The 23202-nt window shown below is 41.8% G+C and overlaps 1 protein-coding gene across 1 annotated transcript; it reads left to right on the top strand.

Annotated features, from left to right (window-relative positions):
- Nucleotides 1-53: 53 nt before the first annotated feature.
- On the top strand, nt 54-22727 carry cfap44 (cilia and flagella associated protein 44). Its single transcript, XM_016664690.1, has 34 exons — nt 54-596; nt 1440-1575; nt 2029-2191; nt 3210-3312; nt 3383-3599; nt 3986-4100; nt 4725-4889; nt 4960-5118; nt 5203-5250; nt 5910-6009; nt 6105-6199; nt 7172-7384; nt 8134-8244; nt 8308-8460; nt 8717-8935; nt 9307-9455; nt 10347-10623; nt 10764-10819; nt 11932-12094; nt 12579-12709; nt 13362-13570; nt 13640-13784; nt 14381-14534; nt 15264-15505; nt 16676-16889; nt 16955-17158; nt 18322-18517; nt 18588-18701; nt 19725-19855; nt 19931-20047; nt 20709-20910; nt 20977-21137; nt 21228-21362; nt 22132-22727. The coding sequence occupies exons 1-34, from the start codon at nt 512-514 to the stop codon at nt 22387-22389; spliced, it is 5340 nt and encodes a 1779-aa protein (XP_016520176.1). The 5' UTR covers nt 54-511; the 3' UTR covers nt 22390-22727.
- The last annotated feature ends 475 nt before the right edge of the window (nt 22728-23202 follow it).

Genomic DNA, 23202 nt, shown 5'->3' with positions numbered 1-23202 from the left:
TCCATTCTACTTTTGTCATTTGTTTGTACGCTTTAATATTCTAAAATGCGCCCAGATAACAATAAAAGTGCCGAATTCCACCTTTTCTCCCAATTATGTATCTTTATTTTAGCTGGTATGACAGGACCAGACTTTGTTATCTTGGTTAAAGGTAAGAATTAAAACCTAAAAACATTTGTGTTGTGTTTAGAATGTTTTTATCAAGTGCAATTTTGGTTTATTTATTTTATCTATGTAAGTTTTTTTCGGTTTCAGTGTCCGGGTTAGTCTTTTTCGTGGAGAACTACATTAACCAGAATGCTTTGCAAGCATGGAATTGCGTTATTTTGTTGCCTGGCAACGCGTCAACATACAGGGAGAAGTGCGAGAGCTTATCTATAATTTTTAAACGGCTGACAGAAAAAAAAACATATCGACTAAATAAATTAGCTTTTAATAGATATTTTTAGTTTCATAGGTTAAGAAATCTTGAAAATTTGTTATTTAATTTTTTTCTTATAGGAACGAAACCATGCCGAATGAAGGCGCAAGTTCAGTTAGTGAAGAAGGTGAACAGGCTGAAAACACATCGTCCTCCACACAGCAACACACTGAAGGTACTTCAGACTCTGTTGTTGTCTCTTAGCGTCCCAACCGTTTCACACTTTTAACAAAAAGTTACTTTGACAACATATTTATTTAATTAAATAAAGGTACCGTCTTCATTCTAACCAAGCAACAGAAGGTAAACAGTGACGCTAAAATACTAACTTATTTGGTTTTTTACTGTTAAATTGCTGCGGACACTTCGTAATTATGCTAAATTTATATTACCCAATAATCTGGCTTTACTGCTGTTCCGTTTGTAATCTGAACTCGGAGATGGGAATGACGTCACACGGGATTCCAATATGGCGATGCTCAAATAGCCACTGAAGATCATTTTACAAGCAAGCGCAACTTTTAATTTTCTTTAATTTACAGTTGCAGGCGCTACATGTAGCTTTGATTTTTATACACATTACAAGGGTGTCAGTAAAAGCTCACTGTTAATGAAAGGAGCGGCCATATTGGATCTCAAGCCAGCCTTTGAAAAATTCTGAGACTTTCCGAGGGAGAAGTTCAAATCTGGGTTCAGTTGATTTTTCTGATTCAGAAGTAAGAATTTCTGACCTACAGCTACAAAAACAATGGCTATTAGCCGTCGCCATGTTGGAATCCCAACTTCTCCAACACAAGCTTTTTTTACGACTACCTATTAGGACTATGGTAAATTTTCACTAATACAACTTCAGCAATTTTCTATAATAATTTATTACGGAGCAAAGCTATCCAAGCTAAAATCTGCATTTGACAAAGGTGATAAAAATAGTGATGTGAAGATAGTTGAAAACAGTCTCTGTTGTTTCCTATAATGTGATAAAAACGGTGTGAATGTGGATGTTCCCTCCGTGACCCAGGAGGCGGCGCTGAAGAGCCCAGCGAGAAGCTGAAGAACGGCGTGTCTGAAGACACGTTCTACAACTACGAGGAGCTGCACTCCAGAGCCACCATCACCCCCGACTCAGAGATCCCAGAGAACCTGCTGCTGTTCTCGTATCCGCACCTCTCAGCCCAGAGCAAACTACAACTAAAACAGCAGCAACAGCAGCTACTACAATAACTACACACACAACTCAGAGCAAACTACAACTACTCCAGTAACTACTACTATAACTACACACACTGCCTGCTACTTTACACCACTTTGGTTAATTTTTCTAGATAATTAAGAAATTACTGTAAAAAACTCTTTCTTTCTTTCTTTCTTTCTTTCTTTCTTTCTTTCTTTCTTTCTTTCTTTCTTTCTTTCTTTCCTGTTCTTATTTAAATCTCTCTCAGTAATCTGTCCAGTTTTTCCAGGTTAATGTTCATGAATCATGAGTCCATCTGGAACACCTCTCCTCCTCCTCCTCCTCCTCCTCCTCCTCCTTGTTCTCTCCTTCTCCACTCTTCCTCTCCCCTCCTCACCCCCTCCTGTTCTCCTCCTTGACTCCTTCGCTCCTCCAGCCACTCGTTCGGCTACGACAGCGGTCGCAGGTCCAACCTGAGGCTGCTGGACGAGACGACGCTGCTGTTCATCGCAGGAAACCTGCTGGTGGTGCTGGACATCCCCACCAGGCAGCAGACGTACCTGCGCTCCTGCAGCGGCGGAGGAATCGGCGGCATCGCGGTCAGGAAACTAAAACATGTTAACCTTCTTATGGATGGAAAATGTTTTAACTTAGAAAACAAAAATCACATTTTCACATGGTTCTGTTTTTAAGTATCTTAAATCTTAAAATGAAATTAATCCATTCTGGATTCCCAGGTCTAACGATTCAATCGTTTATTTTCTGGACCTTTAGTCATGAATCCAGTAACAGTTTTCACCCCCCAAAATACTGTGGAATACAGAAAAAACGACGGAGTATTAGGGCCATTCAGATAGAAAATATAGAACTACATTTATGCCAAAAATCTAGAATTTGGTTGAAAAATTTGGTCTGATGTTTTGAGATTAATCTCTCAAATTTTCGAGAAAAAAAATGGAAATTTCTCAGTCTGGGAAGTAAAAAATTTGCTGGAAGCTGAGATTAATCTCAGAAATGTTCTAGAAAAGACTTTGAAGTTTCAGTTTTACAACTTTTGGAAATTTCAAAAGTCAACAATTCGAAATGTTGAGATTAATCTCAGAAATAAAGAAATCTCTCAGCTAAAAAATAAAAAAAAATTTAGATTAATTTCAGAATTTTTTTTTAGAAAAAAACAAGAACATTTCAGAACTCCAAAAGTCAGTCTTTTCTTTAGTTTTGGAAATGTTCTGAGTTTCATAAAATTGAAAATAATAAATTTCCAAGTGTTTTCTAAAGAACCTTTGAGATAAATCTCAAAATGACAGATTTTTGATGAAATTGTTCTCTTTTTCTTTCTATCTACAACAGGGGGGCCCAAAGTGGGTTTTGGAGGCCCGGCCTCCTGCACGTTTTATTCTCTCCCTGGTGGTAGTAACAACCTTTTCAGCTTGTCAATGTTCCTCTGAGGCCTTCTAACAGGCCATCATTTGATCCAGGTGTGTTAAACCAGGGAGGGAACTACAACATGCAGGATGCCGGGCCTCCAGGACCCACTTTGGGCCCCCCTGATCTACAACATCCCTGATACGTCGTGTTTTAAAAACCCAAACTTAATCTGTTCTTCTCTGTTTTCAGGTTCATCCAGCCGGAGGGTCCTTCGCTGTGGCAGAGAAAGGAAAAAATCCTCTCATCATCATCTATGAATATCCTTCACTCAGGCCGTTTCGCATCCTCAGAGGTAAACATGTCCATATTTTCCCATAATCCTCCCTGTGGCGGCGCTCGGTGCTCAGTGTGAACGTGTGCAGGCGGAACGGAGCGCATGTTCAGCTTCGTGGACTTCAACCCGGACGGCAGCCTGCTGGCCAGCGTTGGCGGCGCCCCCGACTACATGCTGACGGTGTGGAACTGGAGGCAGGAGGAGGTGATGCTGAGCTGCAAGGCCGTCTCCCAGGAGGTGTACCGGGTCAGCTTCTCCCCACACATCCCGGGTCTGCTCACCTCCTCCGGCTCCGGACACATCAAGTACGCAGCAGACCCGACCCGCTCACAGCGCAGTTCAGCTTTCTGCCTCTAGGTGGCTTTCAAAGGACAACACAGGCTATTTTGATAAGAAAAACCAAAATAATTCATAATCTAATGCAAATATTTAAAAACCAAGTTATAGAAAATTAATAGATTAAAAGATACAGGAAGATTTTCACAGATTTCAATAAAGTTTGCAGATTTTTATGACTGGAAAAACTGTGGATCTCTGCAGCTCCTCCAGAGCCCCGACTTTCAATAAGCAAACAAAGAATTAACTTCAGATTAGAAAATAATTCTGTTTTCCTCTGAGGCTGGAAGAATCCCAGCAACAATCAGCAACGATCCAGATTTGATTTGTTTGATGTTTTGTTTCTTTCTGTCAGGTTTTGGAAAATGGCGGAAACTTTCACAGGTCTCAAACTGCAAGGAATCATGGGACATTTTGGGAAAACCGCATCGACTGACATTGAGGGCTACGTGGAGCTTCCTGATGGAAAGGTGAGGATGTTGCTCCTGGAAGGACCTGGAAAAACCTGGAATTTTGTCTTGGTTCCTTAAAAGTAACCTGTTATGAAAAATTCACATTTTGCATATTTTGTTCTTCCATTTGGGCTTCTATTGTTCTGAAAACGGCTCAAACGCTTACAAACACCATCTAGGTGGTTTTGGCAATAAGTTCATTTAAATTTATTTTTGTTTGATTTGGTGTCTGAAAAATTAGCCGTTTCAAAAACCTCCTGATTGTAAGATCCCAGCTCGTTACCCAGCAACTGAGTTCTGATTGGACAACTGGTTTTAGGGGCTATACAATGGCTGCTGGAAAATACAAGTTTTTTATTGTAGACTTACCATCCAGAAACCACTTGCTGCATGCTTGTTGGTTGTGCACGAGACTCCACTTCTGCTTTTCAAGGACGTGTAGTTAAATGTTAAATGTTAACCAGCCACTTATTTGGATTTAAAGAGACAAGGTGCCTTAAAGCAAATCAAAATGCAGAACTGAGCAGGTTATAATCTCATTATCTAAGAATGATTTTGTGCAAAAAAAATGTAATGAACATTTTTAAACAAATTATTTAGGATGGTGAAAACGTCTTCAAGTAGAGTGTGTCTCCCTGTTAGGTGATGTCGGGCACAGACTGGGGCAACCTGTTGCTGTGGGAGGGCAACACCATCCGGGTGGAGATCACGCGTATGGAGGGGCGGAGCTGCCACGTCGGGGTGGTCCAGCCCTTCACCCTGGAGGACGGGCAGCTGATGACGTTCGGTGCGGACGGAGCCGTGCGGGTAAACAGGGCGTGGAGGTAAACCCAGTCAGGGGGCGATCAGACGGCTGACGCTGCGTCTCTGACTGCAGAGCTGGGACTTTGAGAAGATCAACATGGCCACCATGAGCGACAGCAGCAGCCACTGGTTCGAGTTGGAGCCCATCAACGAGCTGCTGGTCGGCTACAACGTCTGCCTGACCTCCGTGGTCCGGACCTACGTGCCCGACTCCTTCATGTGGTTCGCTCAGGTCAGACCGCACCGCCATGGCAACCACGGTAACCATGGCAACACTCAGGTCCACTCAGTCCTCAATGTCTCTGTTGCTTCACAGGATTCAAACGGAAGCATCTGGAAACTGGACCTGTCCTTCACCAACACCGTGAGTCCATCTATCCGTCCGTCCGTCCATTTGCCTAATGCGCTAAAAGGAGTGCTAACTTTATATTTAGCCTTTTGCTAACTTTAAAAACGTTTAGCGTTCTTAGTTTTCCCTAAACATATTTAAATTTTAAAGCGCTAATTTTGTTGGCTGTTTTGTGAAACTTCCATTTGAATAACGTTCAATGTCTGTGTTGAAGTTTTGCTTTTCAACTGTTAAGAATTCTTCAAGTATTTAGATGTTTATATCCATGCTCTTATTTTGAAGGAGCTGAAGTTGGTTGTCCTGTACTCAGAAAGCATCGATGCAGAACGGAAACATTTTAAAATCTCCTCATGTCCTGCTTGTTTTCAAGCCCCACAGCAAAACTCAACAACTATGAAACTGAAACTATAAGAATTTAAAGTTTTAGCATTAGCTTCCACTAATACCACATTGGTATAGCGCATTAGCGTTAGCGGAACTAATGATTATGATTAGCGCTTTAGGGTTAGCGTAGGTAACATTTTAGTCCCAACTAGTCCATCCAGTCATTTTTTTCCATTTAAATTAAATCCATGTTTAAATATCTGCTATAAAAACCTTTTTGAACTTTTATTTTAATTCCTCAGCTATTACTTTGATCAAAACTTGAATCCTGACAGTCTGTTTTTGTTTAGGCTGCTGATCCAGAGTGTCTGTTCTCCTTCCATGCCGGAGCGATCCAGGGCATGGACGTGTCCACAAAGTCCCACCTGATGGCCACCACCACTCTGGACCGTGAGCCCAACGTCGCTTCGCACCGAATGTCAACGTAAAAAACACACAAAAACTGTCAAACAGAAGCTTTAGCTGCTTGTTTCTGTTCTGTTCAGGTTCAGTCAGAGTGTTTGACTTCGTGGCTAATAAAGAAGTTGGAATGAGCCACTTCAATCAGGGGGGAACCATGGTCTGCTGGGCTCCTCTGCTGGTGAGAGTTATCATGTTTTTAGCTATGGGTGCTATGGGCAGTGGCTCAGGGCAGCATCAGAAAGGGGGGAGTAAATATCACAGTTAGTGAGACTGAAGGGTTTTGTCTAGTCAGGTGCTCAGCAGCACAGGAGCACCACAGGGATCTGTTCTCTCACCATTCATTTGTTCACTTCAGACTTCCTGCACAAGTCAGACTCAGATGACTCAGCAGTCGTCGGGTAGATTAGAGATGGACAAGAAGCTGAATATAGAGAACAATCAAATTATCACTGCAAAAAAACAAACAAAATCTTAGGAAGTATTTTTAACCTAGTTTACAGTATTAATATTTAAAATAAGACATTAAGTATCTATACTTTTCAGCAAGACATAGGAGCTTGTTTGAAGCCAACAATAATTTAAATGGATAGTTTTTTTTAAAGTACTGGTTTCACTGGCATATTTGTCTAATTTATAACAAGACATTTTCCCGTGGTATAAGTGAAATAATCTGCCAATAAAACTAGAACTTAAAAAAAAAATCCACATTAAAGAATTATGGGTCTAAAATAAGCTGCATATCATTCTGAAACTTTATTTGCAAGTTAGTTTTGTTTTAGTTCAAGTTTTCTAAGATATTTACACTAGAAACTGGACGAAAACATACTTTATAAGATTTAGTGATGTTGCAGTTTATAGACAATTTTCTCTGAGTGTCTTCAGTCAGAGGGTTCTTCAGATCCCCTGTATACAGACTGCTACAGGAGCCATCAGCATCAACAGCCCTTAACTTGAATAACACAAGTTAAAATAAATTTAATTTCCATGTTTCCATTTTTTTTAATTTTAATAAATATTTCACTCATATTTTATTAGATACCTGAACAGTATTTTAGGGGGTCAGCAGAAGGAGGGGCCCGCCCGGGGCCCCATTAATGCTAGAACCGCCAGAGAAGCGACTCCCTCAGTAACTGGTTCTGTTTTCTGCCAGGTCAACCAGAGCGGTGGGTTGCTGGTGACGGGATTTGAGGACGGAGTGGTGCGTCTGCTGGAGCTGTTCAACCCTCAGGAGCTGCAGGACGTGACGAAGAGCTGGGGCCCCATGATGGACGTCGAGCTGCGCCTCAACCAGGCCTTCAAGCCCCACAACGCCCCCGTCACCGCCGTGGCGTACGACCGGAACGGAGAGATCCTGGCCACAGGGGTGAGTCGGTCCAGACGGAGCCAAACGTGGCGCCTGATGGGTCAGCAGCTCCACTTCAGGGCCAAATGGAGCGATTTGATTAAAAATAATGATGAGGGCCATTAAAAATAATCTGCTCAGTTTAATGCAGAAACTGAAAATACAGCTCAAAAGCATTAAACCCCCCTGAGCTTAGCAATTATAATCACAATCTTTTGTTTATTTTATCAGTATTTTGGGTGATTTACCAACAGAAGACAGACAGCCAGAGCTGTTCTCCTTCAGAGCATCCTAATGATCTTCATTAGGATATTATGAATGTTAAGACTAGTTATAACGCTGGATAAACAGTTTTCCTGTAACTGTAAGTTGTTTCTCCCCCATTAACACATTTAGCAGCACAAACATGAGGTGATTGACAGCACTAAGACCCGCCTCCTGGCTCTGATTGGTTGTTTTTGGTGCAATAGCAACACAGGGAGGAGATCATCTGTCTCATGACAAACTGTCAAGACAATTAAACATGGTGACAGTTTTAACAAGTATATATGAAAAAATATATTTTTTATAAAGGTTTTATTGCAGCTTTAAATCAGACTGAACAGGACAGGTGCAAATCCATCCAGGTAACAACAATCACTTTGTGAACCATTTAGGTTCCTGACTGTCGGGTCTCATAAATCTGTTTTCAGGTCTCTGTGTTGGATGAATGAAGAAATATGTTTACAGAGACAGTTTTAATGTGTTTAAATCTCCTCCTTCCTGTTCAGAGTTTAGACTGCACCGTTTTCTTCTTCACGGTCGGTGAGAAGTACAGCCCCATCGGCTTCATCCCGGTGCCCGGTCCAGTCAAATCCCTGGAGTGGTCTCCTCACTTCCACGTAGGTCTCAGCTGCTCCGCTGTGGCAGCTGGACGCTCCTGCTGACGAAAGCTTCTGTTTCAGAGCGAGAACCGGCTGCTCATCCTGTGCCAGACCGGCCACGCCGTGGAGGTTCCCTGCCCCGAGATGGAGGACCACGAGTTGACCAAAACCTTCCAGCTCCAGAACGTGTCCAGGAGAACCTTCAGGTTCAAGAGCATCAAGTCCAAAATCAAGGTGTGGAAACCAGCAGTTTGCTGCTGCGATCCACCGCGGGGAGGTTCTGATCCACCACGGGGAGGTTCTGATCCACCACAGGGAGGTTCTGATCCACCACGGGGAGGTTCTGATCCACCATGGGGAGGTTCTGATCCACCACGGGGAGGTTCTGATCCACCGCGGGGCGGTTCTGATCCACCGCGGGGCGGTTCTGATCCACCACAGGGAGGTTCTGATCCACCGTGGGACGGTTCTGATCCGACTCTGTTTTCAGAGAGACGAGGAGATAAGAAGACGGCAGGCGGTGAAGGACAAGAAGAGGAAAGAGCGAGAAGAGAAGATTAAAGAGCTGAAGAAGGCGGGTCTGATGGTTCCTGATGAAGAGGAGGAGGAGGAAGAGGAGGAAGAGCTGCCTCCCATCATCATCCCAAGCCCTCCCAGTCCCCTCTGCTGCGGCTTCTACTCCCAGCCGGGACAGTTCTGGCTCTCAATGGTACAAACGGATCAAAACGATTCATATTCTAATTATTCTGGATTAAATCAGCAACAAGTTTAATCTGCAGTTCATAAATCAGACTGATGATGCATCAGCGACGGTAAAATGCTAAAAACTCAGGGTGTCTGCACGTCCTTAAAAGTCTTAAATTTGCATCTAAAATTAAGGCCTTAAAATGTCTTAAATTCATTAAAAATGTAAGTTGATATTAAATATATTTAAAATGTTTTTGTAGCAGGATTATTCACTGTTGTGTTTTGCTCACATGACTTTTCTGTCAGGAGCATTTAATTCAAGGTGGCATTAGAAAGTTTTAAAAAGTCGTAACTTGACTCGCTGAAACCTGAACCATCTGATTGGTCCTGCAGGGAGGCTTCGACGCTGGTTTCCTGTACCACTGCAAACTGTCAGCGGATCAGGAAGAGGATGATGACGCCGCGCAGCGACAGGACGAACCCTTCGCCTTCCTTCAAGTCAACGACGCCGACGACGACCCGATCTGCTCCATGACCTTCAGGTCAGGCTTTACAGCACCACTGATCAACATTTATTAAAGGGAATGTAGGACGCAAAATTCACATTATGCACATTTTTATGCTTCCATATGGGTTTCTACACACAGCTGTTTTTTGTTTTATACATTTTTTAGTGTCTCTGTTTCCTTTTACCATATATTTGTGCAAATTGGAATTATGAAAGTCAATCTGCTTTATGGAAACGCGCCCTTTCCTAATAAACACGTTTTTTCAGTAACACGTTTTGTCGGTCAGACCAGGTGGCTTTTCAGCTGTATTGAAATTGTTGTATTTCAAAAAACTGAATCACAAGTCACATGATCAACAACTAGATGTTTCTACTGGCAGAAAGGATGAAGAAGACGACAGGAAGTGGAAAGAAGACGACAGGAAGTGGAAAGAGGATGATGGCGATGACATATTGTGTAAACAAACTTATTCACGTGTGGCTTTAACTGGAAACGCCACAATTGCGAAATTGTGTGTTTTTGACATTAGCTTCTGCTAGTGTCTTCTTCAGAGGGTTTGTGTTGTTTCCTTCAGCGCCCCCACAGGCCAGGAGGGGTTTGACTCAGAGCAGCGAGAAGGAACCACAGCAGCTGGAGATGGGACAGATGTTGAAGTTTTTATCTCAAATCGAACCAAGTCTACCGGACTACCAGTCGGAAAAACAAATGAAATGTTTCTCTGTTCTGCAGAAGCGTTTTCTTCTGGATTATTCAGAGCTGCAGATGTTTCCAGAACCTCAACTCTGACAATTAAAAACATGTTTTTGTCCTAAATAAAACATTTAAATACCTTCATTACACTCCTACAGCCTCCATACAGGGTCCATGGTGATGTTTTCCTGCACTGCTCTGGTGTTTCTGATGATATTCCCTCATGTTTACCAGCTCTGACAGGAAGCTGCTGCTCTGCGGCATGCAGTCCGGCGCCATCAGGGTCTACTTTCTGCAGCCTGAAGACTACAACCTCACCTCTATGAAGGCTTACTGGGCTCTGAGCGTCCATGACAACCACTTCGGACAGCTGCGACACCTGCGCTGCAGCTTCGACGACCTGTTTGTGCTGACGGCCGGAGACGACGGAAACATCTTCTCCTTCCGCCTGCTTCCACCCGAAGAGCTGCAGAAAACCCTGGACAAAGTGGCCAGGATTCCTTCACCTCGGGTCGGTTCAGTTCCTTCATGATGTTCTTACAAAGTGAAGCATTTACTAATACTGTGGTCTCCATCTGATGAATGAACATGTAGCCATGAAATAAAGGACGTCAACATGAAAGGTGCTGCTCTTTTTCCTCTAAAATGTAGGCGGGTTTGGAAACCGAGCCGTTTGCTCTGGACATCGAAGACCCAGGAGCTTACAGGTGAGTTTAAATTAACCTGTTTATCTTTTTTTGTTTTTTTCTTGGGATGGTTGAGTAGATCATTGCTTTTCTGAATAGTTTTTTAGCTATCAGCTTCCAGTGTTGGAGCTTTTCACTAAAATGTTAGCTTTGCTATCCATAAACATTAGTTCAGGTGATGCTAAAACACAATATGGTATTTAGTGGAAGCTAATGCTGAAGTATTTTACCATCATTCTAATTAGCAGAAGCTAATGCTAAAGTGCTATAGCAATATGGTATTTAGTGGAAGCTAACATGGTAAATTCAACCATTTTGACACCCACCATGAGTCTGTGACACAGCATGCCTAGGTGGGCCCCATGTGGGCAAAAGGAGGGCAGACCAGATGGGTCCCATATGGGTTTGGCCTTATATGGGCAAACCCATATGGGACCACCGTGGAACCTGCGGACAAACCCATATGGGACCCATATATCAACCCTCCTTTCCCCCACATGGGGCCCACCTAGGCATTCTGGCAGGGATGTGCTGCAGCATAACGTATCGCCCTCAACAGGATTAAACGTTTTTTTACACTTTCATGTGCAGCTTCTGCTTCAGGAAGTGATTTTTTTTAACAAACTTTTCACTCATGCTTTCAGTTTTACAGTTGCTGTGTTTTGCTAATGTTGCTGCTGATTTTGCACACAGAACATTCCTTTATTAAGAAATAATAATTGGCTATAACGTCACACTTACTGTTCCTGTTTTATTCCCTCTGAAGTTTAAATATGTCAACTGAATGTCTGTGCGGTGAGTGCTTGAAAAAATGCTGGTTTGTGTCACAACGTTTGCTAATAAAGCTTATTCTGATTTAAAACAAATGTGAAATTACCAAATTTATTACACGTTTTAGTTGAAAGTACTTTCTAAAAGGATACTAATGATGGAGAATGGTAACTCTATGATATTAGCATATTACTGTAGCTTTATTGCTCACATATTAACCCTCTAACTACAGAGCAGCAGCTGGAGGCGCTGCTGTTTTCTGTGTCGTTTATTTACATTTTCTTGATTTCTGAGTTTTAAACCCTGAAGAAGCTCTGGTAGCTGTTTGTCTCTGAGCCAACCTCCACCTTCACTCCGCCCAGCATCGAGACGGCCAAGCAGAAGACGGAGAAAGACAACCTACGCCGGGAGGCCGAGCAGAAGGAAGCAGAGATGCTGAAAGAGCTGCTGGAGCTTCAGAAGAGATTCAAACAGGTCCAGAGCGACAACGAAAGTCTGATCGAGCACGTCCAGCTGAAGCCACAGGTACTGGAACCAACAGCAGAATTCAGCTGCAGTACCACCCTTCAACACAACGAGGGCAGCACTGAGACGGCTTCAGGCCAAATATCACAGAACTAAACAAATGTACACAAAAATGTCACAATTATCACAGAAATATAAAGATAGCACCTTTAAGGACCAATTTAGATTTTATTTTGGGCTTAGTGTGGTGTGCCTGAATACAAATGCACACCACACTTTTCAGATTTGAATTTGTTCATCTGTCTGCAGCCATTTTTATTTGCGAGTTGGGGGCGTCGCTCTAAAACAGTTCATTCTGACCTTAACAGACTAAAATATCATTATCTAAAAATAAATTTGTGCAAAATGAAAATGAATCTGCATGTTTTGACTAAGCCGTAGACTTATCCTGATCTGTTCAAGAAAGAATAGTGGGTCAGCTTTAAACCTGTTTCCACGGCTTTTATTGATTTACATGAGATTCCCTGGGTTTATGATTGTCCAGGAACTGGTGGTGGACCAGCTGTTCTACGAAGAAGCAGAGAAGCAGAAAGCGCTGAGGATGATGGAGGTCCGGAAGCAGATGGCCTGGGAGCAGGAGCACAGCACCATCGCACTGAAGAAGCTGAAGGATTGGTGCGCAAACAGAACCAGCACCATCCTGGAAAAATCACTGGGAAACAAACAACTTTGGTTTTGTTAAGGAGTCCAGATTGTGTTCACACCGGCTCAGTTCGGTTTGCTTTAATCCGACTCCAGTTCATTTGTCAAGAAAGTCCGGCTCGTTTTGTGGGGTGTGATTTCGTAATCAGTCTCTGGTCTGGGTTCAGTTGAAGTGAATTCTTGGTGTGGTTTAATGTACATGTGAACACCAAGCGGACCGGAGACCGCTCCAAAACCAGGAAGTGGAAACGGAGCAGGGCATTCTGGGTAAATACAACCAAAACAAACACACTAACCTAGTGGGAGAAATAGCTTGAGAAACAGCTGCTAAAATCTGACACCACTCCATTTGTTTCCATTTCAAGAAGAAGGAAGTCGTGCTCATTGTTTTTTTCAGAGGTTTTTGTGTCGTTTCCTTCAGTGTTTTATGGAGCAGCGCCCCCACCAGGCGAGGAGGGGAACAGGTTGCTCAAAGGTTTTGGTTGGTTTGACTCTGTGCAAAGGGAATGTGAACTACAGCAGGAGAAAATGTAACAAATGTTGCCATCTTAGTCCCCAATCAGTTTGAAAACACATTTAGATCACACATAAAAACACTTGATGATTGAAGCTCTGTGTGTTTCAGGTCTGACAGCTCCATTCAGGTCGACCTCATCACTGTCTCAGCGATACGCAGCAACCACAAAGTCTCCAAGTACCCTCTCTCAGCGTTCCCAAAGCCTTTAACCCCAGACGAACCTCAGGTGGACCGCAGGGTCAGCGTAGCCGTAGAAGGCATGTCGGACCGGAGGAGGCTCAGATCGGAGCCGTCCAGAGACGTCCGTCCAGCAGAGGGTCGGTATCGTCAGGCTGAAGGTTATATCTCCACGTTTCAGCCTGCAGTAACGCTCTCTCTCCCTGTAGAGAAGCCGATACCGCGGCCCTCCACGACCGTCAAAGCCAAGGTCAAACTGGGAGACCGGGAGGAGGAGAAGCTCCGAAAGGCTGCAGAGAGAGCAGGGGAAGCTCGAGCCAAAATACAGAGGAGGAAGGAGCAGTGGGCCCTGATGTGAGTCAAAATTCAGGTTTCTGCTTCTGTCTGTTTACTGCAGAGCTGCAAGAACCAACTTTAAAGGGCCAGTGTTATGTAAAATCCTCTTTTTCAGCTTCCCATCCTGTCCTAATGTCATTTCCTCATCAATAACATTTGATTCTTTTATGCATGTTTGAGAAATCCTTAAATCTCCATGACACCCATTCACATCGTCCCACCTTCAAGGCTCACCTCCTCCTCCAGCTCCTTCAGACTAGGCAGCAGCAATTAGCAGACACCTGCTGAGCTCATTACAGGAGCTGCTGCTCAGAGCAACGGTGGTAGAAACGTTGTTTAAGGGTTGAAGAGGAGCCATGTTGTGATGACTTCCTGGAGGCGGAGCTTCAGAAAGAGCAGGAGCTTCTTAAAGAGACAGAGGCCCAGTTTCAAGGCATTAAATTACAAAGTCAAAATTTTTTCGGTCATATTTGATATATACAGCATTTTTATAGTAACTGTAGGTAACATTAAATATGTTGCTACAAAATGGCAAGTTGTGCCAAATGCTGCCCCTTTTAATCACTGTATTTATATTTGTTTTATTGATAAAAATCTGCTTTTTGGTGTCTCAGTTATGCTGACAAGCCGGAGGAGAACTACATGGACCCAGTGCAGGTTCAGGCCATTCAGGAGGAGAAAGACGACATCAGGGACTTCATCAGGGGGAAGCAGCTGAGGGTGAACGCCGAGCAGAAGAAGAAAGAGCTGGTGGCTCTGAACGAAAACGTACAAAAACACTCAAACTTCATCTTTACGCACCGTAACACGGCTTATGAGCCAAAACATGGTTTCATTGGTGCCAAAAACAGCTTCATCGTCACATTTTACTACTTACTAAACTTAAATAGTAAAATATGAATCATTAGGTTGTTTAAATTTTTACTATTATTTGTGATAATTTTATTATTAGACATAATTTTTAATTACTTAAAATATTAAGTAATTAATTGATTAAATGTTTTAAATAAAAATAATTCAGTTTTATTTTAAATAAAAATATTATATATTAAAATATAATTTTGTCTCCAAAATAAGGTTCTGGAAAAGTTTGAAAACTTAGAAAAGTGCCTGAATTTCACTGAGAGAAAAGTTTACGAGCCTTTATTTTTAGCTTATAAGTTTATTTCTGATTGGAAATGAGCTGCACATTTCTCAATAATTCACATCTTTTTTAAAAAAAAACTAATTTTGCTTTTATATATGTGTCAAAAATAATTTATTCTCTTCTCATTAATCAAAATAAAACAAATCTAACCTCTTATAATTACTAAATGGCTTTTTTTATGTTTCCTCTGGTATTTTGAAAAATTGTTTTGCTGAAATTTCTCGAGATCCCAATAAGTTTTTTACAATAAGGTTTGTTTTTTTCAATATTTTATTGTTAGATAAATGTTTTATTTTTATTCTTAACATTAATTTGAGCTCTTTATTTGAGTCTGAGCTTTTATTCCCCAGATCTATGAGACGCAGAATGAGAGGAACGAGCAGATCGTGTCGGTGCGAGACATCAAGGTCCAGCTGGTGTCGTGGATGGAGGCTCAGGTCCGGCGGCTCCACCATGTCCATCCTGCTCTGCCTGCCGACCTGCGCAAGCCGTCTCCCCCCCCCACCTCCATGCTGCCCGAAGAAATGCCGGAGAAGAAGCTGCAGGTCTGCCAGGCCACGCTGGAGCGATACCGCACCCTGAGGCAGGAAAGGTACGCAGCAGGGCTGGATCTAAAGGGGGACCAGAGGGGACAGTGAAAATAAAAAATATTTATAGGTGACCTATTATGTTTCCTTGAGCAGGTTAGGATAAGTCTTTGGCCTAAACACAACATGTTCATTACATTTTCTGCACAAAATTATTCTTAGACAATGAGATTTGAGTTCTTTTAGGGCATTGTGTCACTTTAAATCCAAATAAACTCTATGCTTACAATCACACATGAAAATGGCTTCAAACAGATGCGCAATTATAAAACTGTACATCTTTGAAAAGTAGGAGTGGAGCCTCCTGCACAACCAACAAAAATGCAGCAAGTAGTTTCTTGATGGAAAGTCAACAAAAGAACACTTGTCTTTTCCAGCAGCCATTGTAAAGCATATACAGCGGTAAAACCAGCTGACAAAACATGCTGGAACCAAACTTGGGTTGCTAGGTAACGGGCTGGGGTCTTAAAATCAGGAGGTTTTTCATAGGACTCATTTTCCAGACACCAAAAAACATTAAAATATTGCTAGAAAACGGCTGGGTGGGATTTTTTTAAGTGCTTGGATTGTTTTTAGGATCAGCTGAGATGCAAATGGAAGCATAAAAACATGCAAAATGTGAATCATTCATAGCAGGTTCCCTCTAAAGTCTTTAGCACAAAGTAGGATGTTCATATTTCCAGTCTGGAGAATATAAAATATGGCAACTAAGTAAATTAGTGTCAGTGGTGAGAACTGCTAACTAAAACGTTAGTGGTGCCAAAGCACCAGTCATAAATATTAGCACTGCTAAAGCTACAGCTAAAGCGCTACACCAGAGTTCTGCAACCAAACAGACATTTTTGCTCTCAGTCCAGCTAAATAACAACAATTAGCAGAAGCTTTGGGTTTTGTCTTTTTCTAAATGTATCCATTATGTGTTTGGTTTTTGTTATTTGTTTTCTCTGCTTATCTAATTGATTATTTTTTAGATGAATATCTCTGTTTCTACCTGTAATGTTTGTTTTTATGCACTAATTGGTGAACAAAATATATCAAATATACAATTAAAATGCAGTAATAAATGTGTATCTCCCTCCTAAAGCAGATTTATTTCAAACTGAAGGAGAATCCTCTTTCTCAGATTGTATTTGAAACAATCTTCTCGGTTTATTTATGTTTCTCCTCTCAAACAGAATGAAGGCCTTACATCTGGAGGAGGACGACGACTCTGTGGGTTTACTGGAGCAGCTGGAGAAAGACATGAAGCTGGTGGAGGAGAAAGAAAGAGAGAAGGAAGAGCAGGAGTGCTACCTGGCTCCAGCAGAGGTCTCTGATGACGAGGATGAGGAGAGTCAGCGGAAGGAGGAGATCCGGCTGCTGCATGAGCAGGACTGTCTGCTCCACCAGGTCCGTCTTTAATGCCTGAGTGGAGAACAGAGCCGGACGTTTGACTTCTGTGTGTTTCCCTGCAGATGGAGAGCTCAGTCTGCCAGTTCGACAAGAAGCTGCTGCAGCTGCACTTCAACAAGCAGCAGCTGGACAGCCAGCTGAAGCTGGCCGACCTGCGGCTGCTGACGCTGGTGCAGGAGATGCTGCTGCTCAAGCAGTTCGACAAGAGGGAGGGCGTTCTGCAGGACAAGCTGGACGGCTTCATGCTGGAGGAGATGAACATGATGGTGAAGAAAACACAACCAGGCTGGTTTAAAAATAATGAAAACTGAAAAATATCAAGTTTTCATAACTTAAAACTGTTAATACATGAAAGCTGCACATCTTAGCCCCATCATTTTAAGTTGTAATGACATTCCACTATAAAACCTAATTATTTTTGTCATTATTATGTTTGTTTTCATTAAATTAACTGAGTTAGTAAGATTAATTTAACAAATGTGAATATGTGGTAATTACCTAAACACCCAAAGTTTATTTTCTTAACTAGAAAAAGAAAAAAACTTTATTGAAACTGTTTTTCTGGCTCCTGCTTTTTATTTGTTTCTCTGCTCAAAAGTCACATTAACGCATCAGCTGACATATTTAAACCAAGTGAACTTAATTAACCCATTATCACTACTTCAACCAGAAAATCAAACAGTAACTGATTAACTAATGACCCAATTAACTCGATCAATAACTAATAAACTCACCTGGTAAATTATTCACACTAAGAATGTAATTTATTAGCTCACTCACCAACCTACTAACTTACCCACAAACATCTCAACCAACTAATTTACAGTTTCTCTCGCTAACTAAATAACTTCTAATTAACTAAAAAACTAACTTAACTTAATCCATTAACACTCATCTTAACTAATTACTAACCTGTCGGCCAAAATGCTCAGAAAAGTTCCTATTAAATCATTTTTACACTAATCCTATAAATAATAACACAGTAATTCACTTACTAAATAATTAAAACAGATTATAACTAACTGACTGACTAACTAACTAACAGCTTACCCTTCAAATTAGGTGACTCACTAAATAATTATAATAAATTTACTCTAACTTCTCCCCAACTCATTACTAACTGCTTTCCTGGCTTTAACTCTCTTACTCAATTATTTTAAGTTAATTTACTCAATATTATAATTTATACTAACTAACTACCTCGATAACTGACTAACTCACTTAATATAATTTCACTAATTAACCCATTATTCTAATAAACCTCAGTATAAATGACTAACTCATCGACCGGCTCAAACTACCCTAACATGTTATTTTTCTACTGAATTAACTCACATTAACCCTTAAAGCACCGACTCTCCCTCCCAGGTGAGTTGGTTACCTGAAGCAGAGAGATGTTCAGTGTCTGCCTCTGTTTCTGCTGCTCCAGTTGAAGCTGGACGAATACAGCGACGCTCTGGAGATGAAGAGGGAAAACATCGCCAGGCTGCAGGAGAGGGAGAAGGCGCTGGCCGCCACCTTCAAGGCGTCGCTCGGGGAGAACAACCTGTTCCAGGACTTCCTCACCAAAGTCTTCAAGAAGAAGGTGAAGCGGGTGAAGAAGAAGGAGACGACCGGAGAGGAAGGTGACGGGAACGGCGGAGCTGCTGGATTCACTTTGGTCAGGCGTCCATCTTAACCCCGGTTTGTTTGCAGGACAAGAGAAAGACAGCGACGAGAGCTCCGAGTCTGAGAGCGAGTCTGACGAAGACTACAGCAGCGAGTCTGAGGAGGAAGGACCTCCTTTCGACGACACCGTTTGTCCCCCCGGTCAGCAGCAAAACGACCTCTGACCTTTCTCTACTCTGACCATTTCTCATATCAAATCAGATTTATGATTTTAACCGATTTATTTTTCTTCTCGCTTTCTTTTCTGAAAAAGAAAAAGAAATGACACAAAATATCTCCAACAAGTGGCTTTTAGTTCAGTCATTCCTGCTGTGAGTTGTATGACGGAGAATATCGTCATAATATTAACTGAATTAGGACAAAATCAGAACAAAGTCTTAAAATGAAAGGGGACGTATTGTGAAAATTCATATTTTGCATGTTTTTTACTTTCATTTGGTCATAACTGCTTCTAAAAACACACTGATTGGTTTTTGGCAATAAATTAATGTTTCTGTGTGTCTGGAAAACGAGCCGTTTCAAAATCCTCCAGAATGTAAAGTCACATTCAGCGGGAAAAACCATTTCTGCCAAAAGAAATCACTCATTTTCAGGTTTGTCCATGAAATGTTATATAAAAAACATGCATTTTCTGATATCCGAGATAAAAATAATTTGACTTTTCAAACTCGGAAATTTACTTTTTTCAACAATTTTCTTGTTTCCTCAGTTTTTTGGCAGGAATTTACTTTTTTATGTAAAACCTGTCAATAAAAGTCAAAACCTTTCTGCTGTTAGTTCTGGTTTTTCTTGAAAATTTCTGAGATTGGTCCAAACGTTTGAGTTCATTCGAGCAGATTTTCCATTTTTGGAGCTCAGAAACTTTCTAGTTTTAGCAGAAATGTCCTCCTCCGTTTTTATTTTTATATCTAAAATACTAACTTGCTGTCATACATATGACTTTTATATAATAAACACAAGGTTTGCCTGGCTCTAATACTTAATCGTAGCATTAAGCTGAATTCAAAGTCCAAATAAATATAAGCTGTCAAACAAGATGGCCGCCCTGACATCACCATGAACCCAAGGAGCTAATCAGTGGAAAATAAATCCAGATTTTCCAAACCTCAGCTCCTCAAACCTTTCATTTTCCGCCCTGACCCGTCCTGTCCCTGTTTGCCTCAGGCTGCGACCAGGAGCTGTTTGAAAGCACGCTGGAGCTGCGGGAGCATCGGCTGGATGTGGAGGATCTGCTGACGGAGGAGAAGAGGGTCATCGAGTCTCTGAGGAAGGAGAACGACCTGGTCACCAAGAAGGTCAGCGCTGGCCGCCTTCAGCTCTGCTGCGTCTCTGCGACGCTCTGCTGATGGTCTTGGTTTCTGTACCTGCAGACCAAAGTGGTGAAGAACAGCCGGAAGGCGCTGGAGGACGACATGGAGCTCATCAACAAGGAGAAGCAGATGAAAATGAACGAACTGGACGTGGTGGTTCCTCTCCGGCTGCATCAGGTGCAGAAAAGCTTCATCAAGAAAACATGACATTATGACAGTTTCATTAAGAGCCATTGTTTTATAGATCTATATTTGAAAAATGTGTTAAAAACCAAGTAATCTTTTTTCTTCCTCTTCATATTTAAACACTGATGTGACAAAAAGTAGACAGATAAAATCATCCAATCAAAAGAAAACTGGTTCTTTTTTTAAAATACAGTAGAAAAAAAAAATTATTAGTTAACAATGGAAGCAAAGCAGCAATAAAATATAAATAGATTCAGGCCGGGACACATTCATTATGATTAATTAATTACAAAGATATTAATGCGTTAAAAATTGTAACTCTTTTAATGGCTTTTTTCACATACCAAAGTTTCAAGCACAATCTTTATATGATGTTTCTGGTAGGCTGATAAATCTGACGCACAAAAACATCTGCTGATGGATGATGGAGCCGCTTCTCTTGGCTATGTTTAGCATTAGCTAAAGCTTTAGCATTAACTTTAGCTAACTAGCATGTTGTTGTAGCGCTTCTGCTTTAGCAAAGCTAATGATTAAGTTTAGTGCTTTAATTCGGCATGGTAAATTTTTAGTTATCTGTGACCATTTCTTAATCTTTTTCTTTGTCCATTTTCTCTATTTTATTTCTGTACTTGTTTCTAATCTTCCTAACCAGATAGCGTATCTCGTCAACGACTCGATGCCCTCTGACCTGAGCGAGGCGCTGATGCTGTACCGCACCGAGCTGCACAAGCTGCAGCAGCGCTTCCACCAGCTGGAGGCGGAGAAGGTGGAGCAGAGGAACCTGCACCGTGTGGCTCGCCAGCAGAGGAACAAGCTGATCAATGAGGACAGGGACAAGAACGCCAAGATCCAAGGTGAACTATTAGCGCTCAGGAAGCAGAAACATGTTTACTGTCGGTCTGAACGGCGTGTCGATGCAGAGCTGGAGAGGGATTTCAACCAGCTGCAGATGACCAAGTTCGGCCGGCTGGTGGATCTGGAGGCTCTGCAGATGATGACGGGCAGCAGGAAGCTGGAGGAGCTGAAGCAGGAGAAGCTGCACATAGAATCAGTTCAAGCCAAGGAGGTGAAAGAATGGGAGGCAAGTTCTCCAGAAATAAAAACCTCTCTCTGTCATTTAGGAACTGAAACTGCTAAGACAACCTCTGCTAACGTTTGCTGTAAAATCCAGGCCAAGATGGAGGAGAGGCTGGAGGCTTTGACGGCAGAGATGAAGAACAACAACGAGAGTCTCTTCAATATGACGAGTCTGTGGGAGCAGAAGAAAGGGCTGGAGCCCAAACTCAACGCCAGGCAGAAGAAAATAGTCAGTCACACAGATTACATTAAAAAATGTTTCCAGAAACGATTTTTAATCCACATTCGGAAACAGTCGATGAAAAAGGCAAAAATCTAAATAAGTTCCTCCATCTTGCAAAACAGTTTCCACACTAGCTTGACATGGTTTTTGGCTAACTGGGCGATGGACACATGAGGTGAATCATTTCTGCCTTACCAGAGGCACAAAACTATGAAAAATTTCAGTCACTCAAGGTTTGCATGACAATAGGATGGAAACATGGCTACTGTGGGCAAGTGCAAGGTAACAGCTGACCATATTAGCTGTGTTTCTCTTCACAGTTTTTTTCTACATATTTTGAAGTAGTGCATTAGAAAAGGTTGATTCAAACTTTAAAAAATCTAAATAACTTCCTCAGTTTTTACCTAAGCTTGATGTAGATTTTGGCTTTTCTGTAAAATAATTTCTCACGTAACGGGTCTGCACCTTACCAGAGGCATGAAACTCAAAACTCAAAAAAGACACATTTGCCAAACAAGATGGCCGCCATAGGCGTGCCAACATCACACTGATGTGGAAACCCAAAGATTGCATTGCTGAAAAAATATCCAGATTTTCCTTAAATTGAATCTTCACAGACAAAAAAATATTATTTGATAAATTGATCATCTGCGACCAAAATGACAATTTTATGCTTTGATTTGGTTTTTCTTTACCTTTTAACGTAGCAGTAGGTTTGAGATAAACCCAGGAAGGTGCTGGATCGGCTCCCAACATCCGGTTTGTGTTCCTGCAGGGCAGACAGCAGTTCCAGGACCACCGGAGACGGATGGACCAGGACGCCATCCAGCAGTGCAAGCAGCTGATAGTGAAGCAGACGCAGCTGGCTGACGCTCTGTGGAGCGACATCACCCTCCTGTCCACCAGAGGGGGAAGCGTGTTGCCCTCCAGCTGCCTCCAGCTGCCTCCCACCGCCATGCTGCCCATGCCCATCGCTGACCACCAGACAGAAGTAAAAAAAAATACACCAGCAGAGGGCGCTGCTCTACCGTAAACAGCAAGATGAAGCTACAGAACAGAACAGCTGGTGCTGTTTTGTTTTCTGTCTCAATTAGAGGGATTATATATGGAGGAAGATTAGGGCCAATGTTTTAAAAAATGTAAGAATTCTGAATTTAATCTCAAAATTCAGACTTTTGATGTCAAAAGGTTAAAGTCAGAATTGTTTTCTTTTTTTCAGTGGCACTAATCCTCTTCCGTAGATACATGAACAAAATGAGACACATTTAACTTTTCTTGGGATTTAATGTTTTTTTTTCTTTTTTTCACAAAAACTGCTATAATTTTTCTAAATAGTTAAGTTATAAACATTAAAGGGTTCCCACAATTCAAGTCTTCCAGCTTCTGTTTCTGTCTGAGTTAGAGAACCAACCAGTTTTAGTCCATGTTCATATCGTACGTGAAGTTTAATGCTGGTTAGTGATGGAAAATATACTGTTTATTCTCCAAGGTAATTATAATCTTCAGGTTGCTGTGATGTAATAACTTGATGTTATAAGATTCTTTTTATTTTGAGCACTTTCTCAGTGAAACTTGAAGGGATTTTGTCAAACCTGAGGACCTCCAATCCATTTCCACATTGTTGCGTTTCATTTTTGTTGCTGGGAACACAGCGACTCCTGTTTGGCCCAAATCAACTGTACTCAGACTGTTTGGAGGCGTTAGTGTGTCGGTGCATCCTCAAAAAGTCTTAAATTCATATTAAAAATGTAAGTTATCCTTAAATACATTGTTCTTCCAGGGTTTTTCTGTCAGGAAAAAGTTTGAGTCATGTACAGACATCCTCACTGAGTTCTGACTGGTAGAG

The sequence above is a fragment of the Poecilia formosa genome, unplaced genomic scaffold (assembly GCF_000485575.1).
Source record: "Poecilia formosa unplaced genomic scaffold, Poecilia_formosa-5.1.2 Scaffold505, whole genome shotgun sequence".
In the NCBI taxonomy this organism is placed as follows: Eukaryota; Metazoa; Chordata; class Actinopteri; order Cyprinodontiformes; family Poeciliidae; genus Poecilia; species Poecilia formosa.
This window is presented reverse-complemented; position numbering and strand designations above follow the sequence as displayed.